This window comes from Lissotriton vulgaris, chromosome 4_1, assembly GCF_964263255.1.
Source record: "Lissotriton vulgaris chromosome 4_1, aLisVul1.2, whole genome shotgun sequence".
Classification (NCBI taxonomy): Eukaryota; Metazoa; Chordata; class Amphibia; order Caudata; family Salamandridae; genus Lissotriton; species Lissotriton vulgaris.
Window position 1 is genome coordinate 551834301 of NC_141691.1, and position 19925 is coordinate 551854225.

At 45.3% G+C, this 19925-nt stretch overlaps 1 protein-coding gene across 1 annotated transcript; it reads left to right on the plus strand.

Moving 5' to 3' along the window:
• The first annotated feature begins 16545 nt into the window (after positions 1-16545).
• Positions 16546-17964, plus strand: LOC147722243 (chemokine XC receptor 1-like). The gene is made up of 2 exons (XM_086966818.1): positions 16546-16564; positions 16689-17964. The coding sequence occupies exons 1-2, from the start codon at positions 16550-16552 to the stop codon at positions 17718-17720; spliced, it is 1047 nt and encodes a 348-aa protein (XP_086822944.1). The 5' UTR covers positions 16546-16549; the 3' UTR covers positions 17721-17964.
• Positions 17965-19925: the final 1961 nt, after the last annotated feature.

Below are 19925 nucleotides of genomic sequence, written 5' to 3' on the forward strand. Positions count from 1 at the left end.
GACCCCTTGAGGTGGAGGAGATCAGGGAGGCCATCATGTCCCTCAATAACGGGAAAGCCACTGGGTTGGACGGTCTTCCTGCTGAATTCTATAAATGCTACGTGGATATTATGGCTCCTGTTCTCCGCGAGGTGTTTGAGGAGTCCCTTGAGGAGGGGCGGCTGCCGCGCTCTATTAGAGAAGTCGCTATTACCTCGTTACTCAAACCGGGTAAGGATCCCCTGGATGTGGGTTCCTATCGGCCCCTTTCTTTGCTTAATTGTGATGTCAAGATACCCGCGAAAGTGTTGGCGGTCAGGCTGTCTGAGCTCATGCCCGTTATTGTTTTGCCTGACCAATCTGGGTTTGTGCCTGGTCGCGCGACTTCCCACAATCTTCGGACTTTGTTTTCCCTCATCCCGACTATTGCTCCTGAGCTCCTGGTAGCGGCCGTGTTTCTAGATGCCACTAAGGCGTTTGATTCCGTGGAGTGGGGTTACCTTATTGATGTTCTGTGCCGGATGGGATTTCCTCGGATCTTTATATCCTGGGTCAAACTGTTGTATACCGACCCGGTGGCGAGAGTGGTGGTGAATGGTGTACTTTCCCCTCTGTTTCCTCTTACTAGGGGGACCTAACAGGGATGCCCCCTTTCGCCCCTCCTATTTGCCATTGCCATTGAGCCCCTAGCCTGCCGGATTCGCCAGCGGCACCAACAGAGCGCGTTCAATTGTTTTCAACGCCGAGTCGGCATCTCTTTATACGCTGACGATGTCACGCTTTATGTGAAAGATCCACAGGCGAATCTTAATGCACTGTTGCGGGAGCTGGTTGCTTTTGGGGGTGTTTCCGGGATACATATCAACTGGCAGAAGTCCCAACTCTTCCCGCTCACTGTGGCGGTTCATCGATTTCCTCTTGATTTCCCTTTGGAATGGTGCGATTCGGAACTGCGGTACCTCGGTATTGTTGTCTCGTTGGACAGGGAGGAGACTGTTAGGCTTAACTACGGCGTGGCTATTACTAAGCTGGTGGATGACGTCACGAGGTGGATGTCGTTACCTCTGTCCATGGCTGGTCGGGCGTCCCTTATCACAATGGTGGTTCTGCCCCGGTTTCTGTATCTTTTTTAAAACATTCCGTATCACCCAGGGGCTTACTTTTTTCGTCGACTCCGATCGGAGCTCATCCGGTTGTTCTGGGGGGGCAAACAGCCACGTGTAGCGTGGGCTACCCTCACGTTACCCTATGCCGATGGGGGCTTTGATGTCCCTGATTTTGAACTTTATTACCTCAGCGCTCAATCGCACTATGCTTACCATTGGATGCGTCCCACGCCGTTTATGCCACAAGTTGCGGCTGAACACTGGGTTGCCACCCGCTTCCGCTTGAGGGGATGGTGCTGGGTAATGTGGCCGATGTGGACACGCATCGGACGACGGTGACGTGTACGGTGGATGCTTGGAAACGTGTGGCGCGTTTACTGGGTGTTTCTTTTCTCTACTCGCCGGAACTACCTCTAGCCTATCACCCTGCTCTTTCTCTGTTACAGGAGACGGGGTTTCAGAGTCTTTGTAAGCGACTTGGGATACTTACATGGGGTGGCATTTTTCATGAGGGCACTTTCCGTACCCGGGCACAGTTTTTTGGTGCTGTCGACGGTTCCCCTTTGGAGCTGTTTTATTATATTCGCCTTAGGCAGGGCCTTCGTGCCTTGCTACCGGATTTTCCTGCGGAACCAGAGGTAACCCTCCCACTCCACGTACTCCTGGTTTCTGATGGTCGTCATTTGGTCTCGAAGCTGTATGGTGCCATTAGGCGGCAGCGTGCTGTTCCGTCCAGTCGGGTTCGGGAGCAGTGGGACGCTGAGCTGGGCATCACTATCTCTGATGAACAGTGGAAGTACTGCTGTGGTGTTACTGCTAACGTCTCCTCCAGTTGCCGTCTGAAAATTATACATTATAAATGTGTCCAACGGTTCTATTATACCCCGGCGAGGAAACTTCGGTTTCGACTGGCGGAGGACGATCGGTGTCTTCGGTGCCGGGTGGAGGGTGCCGACTTCCTGCACCTGGCGTGGGAATGTGCGGACGTTCTGGAGTATTGGATGCAGGTCCATGCTGCTCTTCAGATTATGACTGAGGATAGAGTGTTGTTCGACCCTTTGGTCCTCCTGCTGGGATATACCAAGGAGGTGCCTGCCCCCCACCGTAGATTTGCTGATGTGGCCTTATTGTTAGCTAAACGTAGAGTGGCCTGTTGTTGGGGACGTGGCAGGGTGCCACGGTTCAAGGATTGGCTACGTGATCTCATTTATTGTCAGGACCAATATAACGTTTATGCGGAGCTGATGCCCGTGAGATGTAGGCCCAAGGATTTTTGGAGCCCGTTACAGGTGTATCTCCTCACTAGGGCGGTGCAGGACTCTGAGTCGGAAAGTGAAGACCGGGTTGGAATTGGTTAACGCCGGCGTAGAGTTTGCTGTGCCGCACTGACATTAGCCGGGTCTCTGGCGTGGGTTGAGGGGGGGATTGTCTCCCTCTTCTGCTGAGATGGGGGGTATACACGCCCTACTCTGATGTCACTGTTCACGGGTTGGTGGGCCGATGCATGTCTTCTTATTGATGGAGTTCGGAGGGTGGGCCTGTGTGGACCACATCATGCTTGAGGGTTGGACCGTCCTCTGGAGTGCTACGGTTCTCGCCTCCACCAAGAATGTACGCTTAAAGCTTCTGCCTCCTCCACGGTTTGCTGCTATGTTTGGATATGCTATGCGATGCGTGTTTACAATTGCTATATGCTTTGTCCATTGCTGCATGCACTGTCGTATATGTCGAATTGTGCTCTGGACTGTCTGATCATTTTGCCATATTGCACTGTCCATTCTCATCTGTATGTACCATGATTGCACTGCTGCTGTATCTTGCCTATCTCCAAAAAAAGGTTTAAAAAAAAAAAAAAACTGTAGCAGCCCATGGAAGTGACAGTAGCGTAGCTAGGCATTATGCCGTCTGTGGCGGATGAATAGAAGAGCGGGGGAGGGGGGTAACAGCAATGGTAAGAGGGTGAGGGCATGTAGGCCGCCGCCCCCAACGGTCGTGCCCCCCAGGGCACGTCGCCACCCCCTCCCTATGCCACTATGGCAGAGGTCTTCAAACTTTTGGATGCCGTGACCCCTATGTCAAAATTTTCAGCGGGAAGGACCCCCTCCTGACAAACATCTCTAGAACTTGGTACTCTGCATCATCAACAACCACAAAAGTCCCCAGTTCGCATGGCAAATCATTTTTATGGTGGGGAAATATTATTAAACAGTGTTTAACAAGTCAAAGCTTTGTGGGTGACTGGTCACAGGCTAATTACACAGAAATCCACAGTAAAAACCTGTCCACCAGACCACAAAACAGGCCAGCAAGCAGCCGAAAAAATGCCCGCATACTGACCTGCCTGGCCACCCCTTTGGACACTGCCAGGCTGCCCTATAGGCAGGGCTACTGGAATCATGAGGCAATGGGTTCCAACGTAGACCTTCGCAAGCCCCTTGGTCATCATAAGTCACAACATTCTTAATGGGGAAAATAACCTCAAATTGGGCCGAACAACTATTAAAGAGCAAAATAACCGTGAGCAGGCTGGCTTTCATGCAAATGGACTCTGATCTACTCCGCTGCTTTCCCTTCTTGCTCCTCTCCTCTCCTTTGGAGGTTCAGGTTCTAGCGCTGGGACACCCCTTCGGGGGTAGCTGTGCGCTCTACAAACTACATAAAATAAAATAAAATAAATGTGGCAACCGATTAATTGAGCCTGCTACAATTGCCTATAAAACGCAAGCTCTTGCAGCAAGTACGTGCGGCACAGAAATTTGGCGTTATAAAAATGGTGCCTGCCAAAACTGCTAATATCTTTATACGAAGTATGCTATGCTTAACCCAGGAACCCCAATGGCAGCATTAAGTTCAGAGCTTGGAATGGGTACAATGGAAGTTTGTATAGCTCTCTGCCCTGTTCGATATGGGGTCCGAGTCTGGACCAATTCAGCCCTTGTTGTCTTCAAGAAGACTCTGTAGGATCCCATAGAGCAGAAGACAGAAATATAAAACCTTACCAGGGTTCAGGCACGGAGAGGATACTCTCACGATTATTGGGTGTGAAGACCTGTGGAATAATCCTGGACAGATGAGCAAGGCTGCACTACAAATGATAAAAAGGCGTCCTTGGGCCTAAACTAGAAGGAAGGAGAGGCCAAAAAAGCAACCTCTTGTTAAAAATGTCTGAAACCAAAACCGGAGACTCATTTTTTATATTTCCACCTCTGGAAAGAGTCTTCTTTCTCAAGTATCCAGTCTTGGTCAAGGGCCTTTTACGTTTCATAGAAAGTATATAACGTGTTACTCTGCATTTTGTTGAAACTTTTTGTCAATTTCCTTAGTGAATGGAAGCTTGCTAATGCCAAAGCCTTTTATGCGGCTGATCGCAATACACTAGCGTAGCAATGCTATTATGCATTACTGTACCTTGTTTGGGCTCGTCATTTTTTTAAAAACTGGTAGTTGACTAAGTTTCGAAAGAGTCTTCGTTTTAAGTTGAAATGTGGGGGAGAGATTTAAAGTTTGTTACACCATAAGGACCCCCAGCTGTTCGAGAGATTAGATAATTCAACATTGATCCAAACGTCTGGGCTGTCGGACGGGAACAGCCCGCCATTAGATTTGATTTGATTGTGTCACTTGAAATTAACCTATGCAGTGGAGTAGTAGGTTATCACCTCATCACATTTTGCACATTACTTTAAAAAATTGTTTTTTCCTTAACTCCCAGGACAATAAGTATGTATATCGATGCTGTGACATCAAATTTCTATTTATGTAATGAGCTTCCAGTTTTATACTCGCACTATTTGCTACTAGAGAATTGAAACATATGCATAGATTGTAATCTACCATTACTTCGCAGTCATTACTACGACTTACCATTAGTGCATATTTTTAACTTAGCAGGATATTTTACTACGCATGGTTTTACTTAGCATGTGCCGTTACTTTGCATGTGCCGTTACTTCGCCAATTAAATTACTTGCAGACTATCCACCACGACGTGCACCATGAAGTAGGGGAAGAGTGGATCCATGGTTGAAGGTGAAGAGAGGGACCACGAGGAGAGAGAAGTAAGTGGGGCAGTGTTATCTTTAAGGTTTAAGGGTTTTGTATGTGTAGTGTAGAGTAGTGTATTTGGGTTGTAGTGTATGTTTAGTGTAGGGGTAATGTTTTATGGTTTAGGGTAGTGTTGTAGTGTATGTGTAGTGTAGGGGGTAGTGTTTTAGGGTTTGGGGTAGTGTTGTAGTGTATGTGTAGTGCTTTAGGGTTTAGGGTAATGTTGTAGTGTATGTGTAGTGTAGGGGGTAGTGTTTTAGGGTTTAGGGTAGTGTTGTAGTGTATGTGTAGTGTAGGGTAGTGTTTTAGGGTTTAGGGTAGTGTTGTAGTGTATGTGTAGTGTAGGGGGTAGTGTTTTAGGGTTTAGGGTAGTGTTGTAGTGTATGTGTAGTGTAGAGTAGTGTTTTAGGGTTTAGGGTAGTGTTGTAGTATATGTGTAGTGTAGGGTAGTGTTTAAGGGTTTAGGGTAGTGTTGTAGTGTATGTGTAGTGTAGGGGGTAGTGTTTTAGGGTTTAGGGTAGTGTTTTAGGGTTTAGGGTAGTGTTGTAGTGTATGTGTAGTGTAGAGTAGTGTTTTAGGGTTTAGGGTAGTGTTGTAGTGTATGTGTAGTGTAGGGTAGTGTTTTAGGGTTTAGGGTAGTGTTGTAGTGTATGTGTAGTGTATGTGTAGTGCTTTAGGGTTTAGGGTAATGTTGTAGTGTATGTGTAGTGTAGGGGGTAGTGTTTTAGGGTTTAGGGTAGTGTTGTAGTGTATGTGTAGTCTGGGGGTAGTGTTTTAGGGTTTATGGTAGTGTTGTAGTGTATGTGTAGTGTTTTAGGGTGGTGTTGTAGTGTATGTGTAGTGTAGAGTAGTGTTTTAGGGTTTAGGGTGGTGTTGTAGTATATGTGTAGTGTAGGGTAGTGTTTTAGGGTTTAGGGTAGTGTTGTAGTGTATGTGTAGTGTAGGGGGTAGTGTTTTAGGGTTTAGGGTAGTGTTGTAGTGTATGTGTAGTGTAGGGGTAGTGTTTTAGGGTTTAGGGTAGTGCTGTCATGTATGTGTAGTGTAGGGGGTAGTGTTTTAGGGTTTAGGGTAGTGTTGTAGTGTATGTGTAGTGTAGGGTAGTGTTTTAGAGTTTAAGGTAGTGTCAGGGGGGTCGTACAGAGTAGTGTTAGAGTGACGTGCATGGACTGGGGGAAGGGGGACGGTTGTGTAGTGGTAGAGTTTTAATGTTTAGGGTAGTGTAGTGATGTTAGAGTAGTGTAGGGTAGAGTAGTGTTTGAGGGTTACTGTATGATCGGAAATGTAATTCATATCCTAAAGGTTTTTTTTTTTAAATGAATATGTATGCGTCGTAAAAACCTGCAAAATAATGTACTGCTAAGTAATGCCACTTCAATGGTTTTCTATGTTTATGCGAAGTAATGGCATGCATTATGAAATGCTGCTAAATAAAGGCACTTGCGAAGTAAAATCTTTGTAATAAAAAGCATTCTGAGTAATGGCATGCTAAGTAACATCATACATTCGCATAGACTCATTGGTTTGAACCTGTGTCATAATAGATCAAATTAAAAAGAGGCTCATTTTGTAAGTTATTGATATTTTATCCAAAAGAGTAATCGATATTTACATTCGGCAACGCCACCTCCAACCTCATTGCCCCCCTAGCAATCAACTCTCACCACTACGTCCTGTTTAGTGACCTAAACTTCCACATAGACAACATCAGCCTCACCCAACTGGTCACCCAAACCATGCACAAAGCTGGATCCACACTCTACCCCATTTTCACCTCCAAGCAACAGGATCAAATTCAGCCATACCACAGAAGTCACCTGGACTGACCACACCATCAAACATTTCACCATTGACGACGACCAGCATACCATCATAAGGCGTCAGGTCTCCTCTCACCGCAGCTGGAGCAAGGTCACCGAAGCGCAGTGGGCTCAGGCTATCACCACCTCCAGACCTCAACCTCCGCTGACCTCAACGATCTCAAATATTATCGCCCAATCTCCCTGCTCCCCTACCCAGCAAAAGTTCTTGAGAACGACATCAACCAGCAGCTCGCTGAATTCCTGAACAAAACCACTAAGAACACCTCTCAAACAGACATCTGACTGCCTCCCTTCCCCTCCGCACCCAAAGACTTCATTACCACTACCACAAGGATCATCCCTCAGCCCCACCCTTTTTAATTTCTGCATGACCACCCTCGGAGAAGTCGTCAGATCCCACAGACACAAAATCATCTCCTATGCAGATGACACTCAACTGATCCTTTTGCTCACCAATAACCCCTCCCATGCCAAAACCAACTGCTGCAACTCCATGACCAACGTAGCCAAATGGATGGGAGAAAACTGCCTCCAATTCAACTCTGACAAAACCAAAGTGCTGATCTTCGGTAAGAACACCTCTGCATGGGACTACAGCTGCTGGCTTGCAGAACTCAGACCCTCACCTACACCGAATGACCACGCACGCAATCTTGACATCATCGTCCACAGCCAACTGACCATTAAAACGACAAGTCAATGCAGTCGCATCCTCCTGCTTCCAAACAAATCGCATGCTCTGCAGAATCTTCAGATGGATTCCAACAAACACCAGAAAGACCGTCGCCCAGGCCCTCATCACCAACCGCCTCGACTACAGCAATGTCCTCTACGCCGACATCTCCACCTAGCTCCTCAGAAGACTCCAGACCATACAGAACGCTGCAGCCAGACTCATTCTGGACCTCCCCAAATGGAACTCACATCGCCCTCCACCTGAGAGACCACCACTGGCTCCCCATCCAGAAAAGATGCCATTTCAAGATCCTCACACATGTCTACACAGTCCTCCACGACCTAAGACCTGCCTACCTCAAGCATCGGCTGAACTTCCACCAACCCGCCAGACAACTGTGCTCCTCCTCACCCACCCTCACACAAACTTCCAGCATCCATTACAGCAGCAGCTGCTCCTTCTCCTACATCACTGCCAAGACTTGGAACAGCCTTCCGCTTCTGCTCTGTACAGCTCCCTCGCTGGCAGATATCAGAAAGAGACTCAAGACCTGGCTCTTTGACAGAGACACAGCGCCCAGATACCTCTAGGGGGTGAACGTGTTGCGTTCTACCAATGTGGTTTGATTGATTGATTAATTCGTTTTAATTGCAAGGTATGTATTTCATTAATTGCTTTTGAATTTCTGTTGTAATATATTGAGATTTTTAGAAATTATTATGGCATCGTTGCTGAAAACAATAAACAAACTTTAAGCGCCCTACCTCATCATATTTCATAATATGGAGACACCTCGAGCTCGGCTATGACTTGGCCACCATTATTTCATATTTAACTGTTTGGTGTTCTAAAGGAAGTTCCCTCAATGAGAATGCAGGTATTTCTTGTGAGCAGGGAATCGCTTAAGAGGCAACTTTGTTTTTCTAGTAGCATTATGCGCCACATTTTGCTATCAGACCCATCATATATCACCGTATTTGTCAAAGTTAGGAATTTTGCTTTGAAAAAATCTGGCTATCATAAATAAATAAAAACGGTGACCAGTATCTCACCTTGTCATGGCATGAATATCTTGATGTATCACGTCTTTTTGAGTAAAAATTGCTCCTGCCACATCCATAAAAGCACTTTTTGCATACAAATAAAATTAAAAAACATGTTCAATGAGCATATAACTTTAAATAGAACAACTCACAACCCAAAGAGGTGTGTAATGGAACTTCAGTCCCACTTCATTTTTTTCACCTCCTTCTCTTGTTTAGACAACAGTGCTTCAAACATCACAGACTTGATTTTGCTAATTTCTAATTTTACAGATGAAAAGAGATGCAACATTCAAATGCAATTACACAATCCCTCTTGAGATCGGGGCTCTAATAGTAGCCAGGCAAATCTCTGTCCCACCCTTCTTTCAGTAACATGTTCAGAGATAAACCCCATTCTCTGAATCCAACATCAAGGACTGCAAAGTATTAGGCTGCATTCAAGAGTTCCCTTTTGCCTCTTCAGGTTTTCAATCAAAAGAGCCTATGGTACAGCAGCAGAAATGAATCCCCCAGGGTCCACAGGCCTAGTTCAAGTCTTACGTGCTCTGGCAGCATGGAAGAATTTGGTAGTACACAGGGTGCCCTCACTGCAGGAACTCGTGAGATCAGATCCTGCTCGGAGAAGTTGAATTGCTCACAGTACACGCGGCAGCATTAGGCGGGTGCAGGCTCACTCTCCAGAGTGGCATGGCCACTCTCCCCATCATTCAGAGCAACTTCCATCTCAAAGCGACGCAGTAAGTCAAGTTCTCTCCAGAGGGGGAATTCTGTTATTTGGCTCCTGACTGGTGTCCAGCGAGTACCCATCATCCTCCGCGGCATTCTCCCAGTCCACGGCGGTCAGTCAGGGTAGATCTCTTGGCAGGGCTAAAATCGCGACAGCCCAAAGTCTTTGGTGGTTTGGTCTAGGCAGCACCTCCTACCACAAGAAGTTGCTGTGCTACCTTCCGGACGCAACACCTGGCATACCATGTCACCACAACGAGGCTGAGTGGGATTGGGGCCCTCCGCACAGCGCTCTATACTTTGCACAGTCTATTGCAAGCCTCTCCTGGCATACCGGGGTCACGGAAACCAGTACTGCACTTGGGCTATGGCCCGATCGGAGTGCAGCGGAATCCTTCTATCTCGCAGAAGGAGTCCCCACTGGACTTTGCTCCCTCCAATCCTCTCCTCATATTCACAGGGCACACTGGTTTTGGCAAAAAGTCAAGCGCTGGTGCTCCAGGCAACAGGGCAGATAGTCTTGGTTTCATTGGTGATGTTCCCTCATCCAGCAATTAGACTAGCAGGCCTTGGTCCCCAGACCATGTCACAGGCAGAAATCTCACAGTGGTTCCCCTTCTCACACAGCCCATCTGGCACTGCTTTGCAGATGCCAGTTTTTCAGGGACTGGATCTTCCCTTCTTATAGTCCTTTTCCAAACACCAAATGTAGTTTAGGGTCTTTGAGCCTGATTTAGATCTTGGCAGAAGGGTTACGCTGTCACAATAGTGATCAATATCCTGTCCCCCAAAATATATATCCATCACCTTTATGACAGAATAACCAAGATGTAAATCAGGCCCATTGCCTTTAGAGTTTCATGTTGGGGTTCTGCTTCTTTTGAAGTGGGCACTTCTCCTTTTCACCTTCCATCATTCCTTCATGAAAGAGATCTACCACAGCAGGCATGACTCTAAAGTTTATTGTCCAAAGCACAATTCATGGGAGGGATTAGAGTTCACACCTGGATGTCATCTGATCCCGACACCCAGTATTACTCTTTATCAATGTCTTATCAGCCCAATTTCCCTTCCAGAGACGGGTCCTGGCCCCTTCCTTGTGATATATCATTGAATCAAAGAGAAGTATTTTGAAATGTAAAGGGAGTCTCTTCCTTTTACCTACAGTGTGTTCCCACCTAGCTCACAAGAATACAGCAATACACAAATCTGTCTGGGGGATTCCTCTCCTCCTCATGTTTCTACCTGGCCAAAATGGAACCCATGGTCTTCCTTACAATGTACTATTGCAGGCACACTTCCTCAGTCTACTTTCACAGCACACTTTGGTTCCAGCAACGCTACCTCTACATGTAAACACTTATTTAGTACACACACTCAATCTGCGTGCACTGTTCAGCACTGAAGCTTTTCTATAAGGATCTGCTCTTTACACACACTGCCAGCACACACCCTCATTATGTGTGCTACATAACACTTCACCCTTTATGTATTTTACTTCATGCTAGCACACATACACCCAGTACATGTTTCCCCGGTGCACCGACAACACTACATCTGTCATGTAATGTATCCCTCGCAGGCATACATACACATAGCACATGTACTAACCACGCATTCACTGCACAGTACTGCTCCATCTTTGAACTGTACCTTTTCCCAGGCACATATACAACTAACACATAGTCACTACTCATGTGCTCGCTATGCAGCTCTCCAAATTTACCTGATGTACACCAAGGGTGAATTAGGCAACTGCAGCAGAACTTTTAAAAAGGTGAGTGAGCCTGAAGGACTCACTCCAGTGACACAGGGTAAAAAGTCCTGTTCACTGCTACTGATCACTACACAATATGCTGCCACCACCACACTGATGCTGCTTAACCCCTGGTGAAGGCTACAGCTTCCACCGCTATAAGGATAGTGCTTTGGGGACCCTTTTGGTCCACGAAGTAAGTCCGTTAGTCCTATGTCATTGCCCACATGAATGATCTGTGTTCGCCTATGACACAAAAATCTGTATTAGGAATCAATGTTCATTCTGCAAAAGTTAAAAGCATAATTTTTCTCAACTCCTGCACCTTAAAGTGCGGGACTGCCTGAAACTTGAAGGAGTTCCAAAATGTATGTCGGTGAGTCAAACGATTCAGCAATTCATTAGTACAATAATTAGTTCAGAAGTTATCAAAACTATAAAAAAAAAAGAGAGGGCCCAAGAATGGTAGAAAAGTTGAACTCTCCAAACTCGTAGGAAGAATAACAGCAGCAACATCACTGCAAGCGAAAGGTTATGTAAACCGGTTGCCAAAAGCTGTTGAGAGAAATTATATGTTTGATTAACACATTTTTGTTTGCCTTGTAAAAGGGCACACGTTTGAGGGATGAACTTAGTGAATACCTTTTTAAAAGGTTGGCTATGGGTCTCTCAAACCTTGTTGCTATCAATGCTACAAATGGGGTATCTGTCATATTCTGATCCTATGGAAAGGAGGGCACGTCTACAGTGGTCAGAATAACAAAGAAGTATGCAATGTTGGAACATGTACATTGTGATTCAGAATCTGCTGTCTATAAGATCACCCGCCTACCTGGTTCAGTTTACTTTGGAAAGAAAAATAAAAAAATGAAAACATGAATTAATGCACAGTGGAGCAAAGCATAAAAAAAATACCAATTTCATAAATCTGGATCAGTAATTTTCAACGGATAATGCTCTCACTACTCCAGAGCAACTATCAGGTAGACATATCAAAGGTCTCGATATTATCCTGCTTACACTACTGCAGCAATATTGATTCTGGCCCCCCAATAAAAATCAGAAATAGTAGAGGTTTCAAGACCAAATATGGCTTTAGGTCAAGCCCTGTGCACGTTCACCTTGCCTCCAAACCCAAGGTGCATGAGCTTATTAACTGTCATACTCCATTCGGGTGTTGGGGTGGGGGGCACCGGGCAGATAGAGGCTACTGGGCTACTACCATAACGTAATTTGCTCCTGGGGTCTCTCCTGCTATGGCTCTCCAAACTGGGCCAAATGCACCCTTTTCACACGTGTCTCTAAGCGTAGTAAAGGCGAGCCATCACAGGCTTCTAAGGGAGATATTTTGGAAGAAAGAGCTCAGAACTCAACACTCAAACAACAGACACAATAACATGGAATCCAGCCTGGTGCTTATCTTTAGGAAAAAGATAGAACTTTAAATATCAGAGGAGAAAAAAATACTACTCAATCCAATTAGAACATCTCTCATTTTTGGTTTGAGCTGTGCATTATAGTGGGGAACTACAATCCCTCTACCGCCTCAGTAACCACATTCTTTCCCACTGTAGTCTGGGTCCTGCTGGTACCACCCTGACTATTCTGTGGACATAGGCGAGGAGTAGGCTCGGGTGCAGCTTATTCAGAAAAAGTCGCATGAGTTACTACAGTGACAGGGTTCAATGTCCTTGTGTCTCAGGAGGCAGGACTGCCTCATGTTGCTAGTAAGGAAAGCGAAGGGAAGAAAGAAAACATGTTCTCCCAGTACCGTCATTTCCATTAATAGTAACTTCTTGGTACCTACTTAAGTCAACTAGCAACAGATTGTCTCTGCTATCTTTGCTCTCTAGGGTGTACCAATGTCAATTATGCCAGGTAGGCATTGGGCTTTTTGGGAGGGGACAACCTAGCATCTACCCAAAATCAGTGTATGTCTGGCAAATCGTGTGGCAGTGTCTCATGCTGCTTACATATAGTATTTTAATGTGAGTATTACTTAAAATATCACACTGTCTGGGTTGGGTGCATTGACCAGTAAGGCGGTTGTAAAAGCAGCATACTCTCAAATCCAGCAAAACTGATGGGAGTCAGTAGTCCACAAACTGGGTACGAGCAGAGCAGGGCTGATGTGGTGTCATTCCATTTATAGTGTGTTCTGGACCCTGTTTTTATGTATCAAAACTCCGATTAACGATTCTCAAAATGCGATTTTTTGCGAATCCCTTTTTGAGAATCGCTAATCGCGATGTAAAAAAAAGTCGCTAACTGTTTGCGATTCCTTAAGAATCACAGAGTCCCCAACGGTGGAATTAGCAAAGTATAATAGTACAGAAAGTGCTGAATCTATGTAATGTTTATTGATGCTAGCTAACTGTCCAGATTTGAAACTGTATATTGGATTGATCTCTATGTGTGCACATGGTCTTTGTAGTCAATAAAAACATTTAAACAAAAAAAAGGCAGAAATTTCTGAGAATACCTTACTTGCGATTCCTTAATTGCGAATTTGCAAATAAGAAATCGCAATTGTAGACAATCTGCAATTCAGGTGCAGCTTGATGAAATCACACCCAGGAAGTGGAAGTGATTTGCTGCACCTGATTGCCTGAGGCAGAGTCAGAGTCAGAGGCTGTGATGAGAGGCAGAGGAGTGAGCACACCAGTATAACTGCTACAATGGAGTCCCAGGACAAACAGAAGGACAAGGAGGGTGCAGGAAGAAAAAGAAAATAGAAATTCAGTGAAAGGGAGCAGGAGGTGCTCATTGAGAAGATGTGTGCAGCATGAACATTTATTTGGCAAGAAGTCATTCCGGGTACCTGAGTCCAGGAAGAGGAGGATCTGGCTGGAAATTCAGGAAAAGGTCAATGCAGTTGGTGTGACCCAGCACACAGTGGGGGAGTTAAGGAAGCGCTGGTATGACATGCGCCAAAGGTCGAAGGTGAAGGTGGCAGCCAGGCTGGTGGAGGCCAACAAGACAGGGGGTGAAACATCTACTGTCACTGACTCAACACCCCATGAGGAGTTGGTGGAGTCAACCCTCCTGCCCAAGAGCATCAGTGGTGTGGCTGACATAGACAGCTCTAACCCTGCATCCACCAGCCAAGGTAAGATGCATGCCAAATGCAGCCGCACACATCACCATCCCATTCACAGAGTCAGGAATGCACCAAACACAAACTACACATGTCACTTTGGTCCACTTTTTCCAGCACACACTGCAATGCATCATGGGAGATGTAGTCAGATGCATAACAGTGGGGCAATGGGACCTAGCAATGTTAATGCAGTATGTGAATTCATGTACAGGGGAAAAGTTAGAGCTAGCAGTTAGCCAATACAAATGCAGAAAGCTTTATTGAGTGAGAAATGCAGACAAAGTCACAAAATCAAATATTCCCCTTTCCATCCACAGCACAAGCCAAGACACAGGAAGACAGCGCAGGCTGCAAGGAGTCCGAACATTTGGATGACCAGGCAGGTCATGGGGACTCAGACTCAGACACAGATGCAACACCTGTCCCACGTAGGAAGCGCACCATTGTGCCACCACTGCCACCACTGGAGGATGAACCAGAGTCCACAGGGGAGGAGGATGGACAGGCAGAGCCAGAGCAGCGTTTCACCCCGGTGTGTGAGCAGGTCTCAGGGTAGTATTGGAGTGCTCCTCCGCTTTTATGCAGGCAGTGAAAACGGCTCTTCAGGATCCCAAACGTCTGCTCTTTTACACAGCGCGTAGATTTGTGTGCACTGTTGTATCATCTCTCCCTTGCATTGGCTGGATTTAGGTGCGGGTTCAGGATGAAGTCCCACACTGCATATGCACTGTCACCTGCAGGGATGAAAACAAGAGTTGAGTCAATGTCCCACCCCCCAAAGATGTACTGTATGTAGGTATGTACGCCACGCATTTATCTAGCAGGTAGCCCTCACCAAACTCGCCAGCATTCAGACGTCTGAGTATCCACTATGTCTAAAGATGAAGGAGTCGTGAGTACTGCCTGGGTATTTAGCTACAATGTCATTGATGATATGTTTGGCATTGCAGATGACCTGTATGTTCAGGGAACGGTATGATTTCCGGTTTCTGAATACATATTCATTGGTTGCTGTGGGTGTGAGGGCCACATAAGTCCCATCTATGCATCCAATTACGGTGGGGAATCGTGCAATCTGGTAAAAGTCCAGTTTTGTTTGCTGTAATGCCTGTTGTGTGTTGGGGAATTGTATGTGATGATGTAGCCTATGTAGCATTGCAGCTAAGAATGCATGGAAGAAGCGCGACAGGTAACTCTGTGAGACCCAACCTGCCACTGCTATCACGCCTTTGAAACTCCCTGAGGCCAGTAGGTGCAGGGAGCACAGGACCTGCACATGGGGGGGAATGGTTTGGGTCCTGCGTGTTGGGTGTTCCAGATAGGGTTTCAGCTCTTCTATCAGGTCTAAAATAGTCTTTGTGTCCAGCCTGTACTTCTCATGGATCTCCTCCTCAGTCTGCTGAAACAAAGTGATGTGCACTCTGAAGATCCGTTCCTGTCGCCTCCTCCTCTTTGCTGCTGCCCGAATTTGCAGCCTCCTGGCTATCACATATAGCGCTGCCATTGTGGAAGTCCCTATTGCATTGTGGGCCTGGTTATATAGCTTCCACCTGAATGCCACCTGCATTTACTTGGTGGTAATTTTGCGGTGCAAATTTTCGTAATTGGCAACTTGGGAATATTTGGTACATTCTTTAGCGACTTCTTAAATTGCGATTTCTCAATTTGCAATTTTTGAAGCCTGCGGATCGCAGACTGCGAATTTGCAAGGATATTTGCAGATTTCTTGCCTCGCAAATTAAGAAATCACAATAAATTGCGTTTTCTTAATTTGCGATGCGGAAACGTGTGGCACATCACGTTTCTCTATTTCGCATTTGCAAACACTGTTTTTTTGCGATTCGCAGTGTTTGCGAAAGCAAAATAGTTTCATACATATGCCCCTTACTGCGCTGCCCTGCATCAACATCTTGTAAATGAGGCCCAGTGTGTTACCACAGCCCTGCTTCTGTGCTGCGCTGACTGCAGCTAATGTAGTAACTGGGAGATTTTCAGAAAGATTCCAAGGTAATGACTGCTTACGAACGTCCAGAAACAGTTGTACAAGCTGCTCTGCACGTGCTGCCTTGCCTCGCTCTGCCCTGGGAGAAGCCTTGACGTCATTTTGGTTCTGCCTCTGCTTTCAGGTGGTACACGTTCCTTCTGTGGTAAGCAAGCAAACCTGTGGACGTTTGGCTTCATTTGTTGAAAGTTTCACCTGCTAAAGTTTAAGGAAGTGCAAGTTAATAACATTTTTACGATTACAGAAAGGAACCAATTCCTTTCACTGCTGTTTCGGTGGCTCTCAGTGCAGGGTATGCTTGAGACTGAGGTGAGGATGCTTTCATTAACAACTTTACTAACTGAGCAAAACAGATATTTAAAGTATCTCCTTGCACAGGTAGCTTGTTTAAACAATCACACTTTTATTTATTTGTTTTCCTGCTGAACCAAAGGACGTGTATCCCCTACAAATCGAGATGGAAACAACAGCATTCACTGATATGACAGCCTACATTGCTGATTTGAATTTTCCATGCGATAATGAAGACCTCTTTCAGTTTGGTGCCATCTTCACCGCCATCTTGAACTCCTTCATCTTCTTCTTCAGCCTGCTTGGAAACAGCCTGGTCCTCTGGATCGTGGTGAAATATGAAAACCTTTCCTCCATCACCAACATCTTCATCGTGAACCTCTCCATCACCGACTTAGTTTTTGCTTCCATGCTTCCGTTTTGGGCAGCGTACCACATGCTCGGTTGGGTTTTTGGAGAACCGCTCTGCAAATTCGTGAGCGCTGTTTTCTCAGTTGGATTTTACAGCAGCATAGTCTTCTTGACGATGATGACCATCTACCGGTACTTGGCTGTGGTCCACCCCCTCTCGGCTCTCAGGACGCGCAGGCGCGTGTCCGGCATAATACTGTCTGGGATCATTTGGGTCATTAGTTGTCTAGCCACCATCCCTGTGCTCATTTTTACCATTGTTGATAGCGACCACGATGGTTTCCTCATGTGTGAGTATGACAATAGCAACTGGGAGGTGGCCAGCACATACCAGCAGAACTTGTTCTTCTTGGTTTCTTTGGCTATCATCTCCTTCTGCTACTTCAATATACTACGCACTCTTCTGCGCTCCCCGTCCCAAAGGCGGCACAGGACAGTGAAGCTGATCCTCATCATCATAGTGGTGTATTTTCTGAGTTGGGCTCCTTACAATATTTTGATGTTTCTAGGAACAATAGATCTTCAGGGGTCAGATTGTGAGATGAGTAGGCATCTTGCATATGCCATGTACATTTGTGAGAAAGTGGCCTTTTCTCACTGCTGCTTGAACCCGGTGCTGTACGCCTTTGTTGGGATAAAGTTCAATAGGCATTTGAAGCGCATGTTCCTTCGATGCCAGCCCTGCAGCACCCAAGAGCAGATCATAAGTATGAGGGTGAGCTCCCACGACAACTTACACCATGAAGATCTCTCGCTATACTGACACAGGTCTGTGTTGTAGGTAGTGCGATGTTGCAAAATTTGTTTTCTCACAACCTTTGTGAAATTTTGTAGGAAAAAATATGCTCTATCTAAAACTTGCTTAAAAATGCGGCTTCTGTGCCTATTGATTTTTTTGTTTAAATATCTTAATTGGTTTTACAAATGTTCATGTATTACAGCAGTTACAGACAACTGAAATTGAATAGTTGCTTCATTCGAAAGGCTTCTGTAGCAATTCATACCACAAAAAATAAACAAGCATTTGCCACTGTACACAGAAAAAAATCTACAAAAATTAGGCTTCCAGAGGAGACGTGTGCTTAAATTGTCCATCTTGGATGCTCTTTGATTAGTGTTAAAATCATCTTCCAATGCAGTTAAAAGGATCCTTCAACGGGGAGAGAACTTAGCAGTTTTCCGGTTTTAGTTTGCCTTCGCCCGTACAAAGCTAACGAACTGCAAAAATCTAACACTTTGACAAATTTGGTAGCATACAAAACTTCGCACAACCTTATTAAGAGTAAGACAGCTCCTCCATGCATTCTTTAGCGGGATCGATTAATCCTCATAAATGTGATTTTTGTGTCTGTGTGTATACAAATAGGTCATATTTACACATAACAATAATGTAAGGATTAGAGTACCATGAAGAAAACTGCAATGAAGTTTAACATTGTATTTTTTGCAGCAGCAGGGCCCCAAAATTGCATTTTTAAAGCATTTCTTCATTGAAATGTTTTAATTTTTACACGTTGGATAAGTATATCAGTACATCTGAAATGGTGTTTGAGTACATTCCCATGGCATCTGAACATTGATGGGTCATGGCCGATCCCCTTGTGCAATAATGTCACATAATAATGTTCAAAGGCATTCGTGAGTATTGTGGACTGAAACTCAGACCCACAGGCTGTTAACCATCACAGTGTGTAACTAATGTTTATTTATAGATTATCCATTGCTGGTGAAGACAATTCCACCCGCCCGTCCTCGCAATAACTGCATTTTGCTCCGAAAGGGGAGTATGAAGAAACCATGACGTAGGAGGTGGGGGCTTGTGCATCGTATACATCCCATCTCATACCCCTGCCCTTTTCTGCATTAGAGCCAGAGCGGCAGACTTTAAAATTGGGGAACCAGATTCGAGTCTCAATGTCGGCTCAACATCCTGTGATTCTACCAAATCACATAGTCTATCGGTGCCTAGAAAATGTATGTGTCCATGTGTAATGTAACAGGTGCTCAAAAAAGCACTCTAATACATTTTGGTCAGAGATATTTTAAGGCATGGGCAAAGTGGGCTTTGGCCTCTGGCCCAGGGCCCCTGCCTTTCAGGGGGGGGGGGGGGGGGGGGGGGACAGGGACAGGGATGATACAGTCAGCTCTGCAGAGAGTCTTGCCCTGATGACCGTGAATTATTTTTAAACAGATTGTTGAAAATAGCTTTTTTCTATCATACACGATAATGGGGATTAACATTCAGATTTTTGGGTTTGCCACCTCAGAATCCACATGTCTCAGTATTTAGTGAGCTTTTTCCCCAGTAAATACAAGCAAGGTTGACCTGCTGATATTTCATTGCAGAAAATTGGGACCCTCGTGCAAACAGTTGTCTTTCTTGATGGCTGCAGCAATTTAACAAGGAACTCTCCATCGAGGCTTTAAAAGAGGAGAAATCTTCAGGCCTTGGTAGTATTTAGCTTTCGTGTGAGAACTAAAGCAATATTAAAATGTAGATTTTTTAGTTCATTGTTGAATAGTTTTAGTGTCCGTTTTGACTCACGTTGTTAAACTTCATTATTAGCTTTTTCTTTCACGTGAGTGTTTTAGGGTTGTCCGCGTTACTATTTTGGTTTCACAAATTCTAAAATTGAATCTGTCATGAATTGCATCTCTGTTGGTCACTTAAAATGTGCACTAGTTACTAGGACTGTGCCTCCCTGCTTCCAGATATAAACGCAGTGCTATTTCATCAACCAGAATTGTTTATCTTGTTAATTTTTTCATTTCTCATTATAAAATAAACAGTCGGATGCTTTCAAAATTGTGTTGCCTTCTCTGTATTTTGCAAAGCATGCCTGCCTTTTTCGGTGTGCCAGAATTGGGTTATACTTGCACTATTTACCACTTCCTGGGTAGAACAGCCTTCTTACATATGTATGTATATGTTCGTAGGTCTGATTGCGAGATATATATATCACTGCTC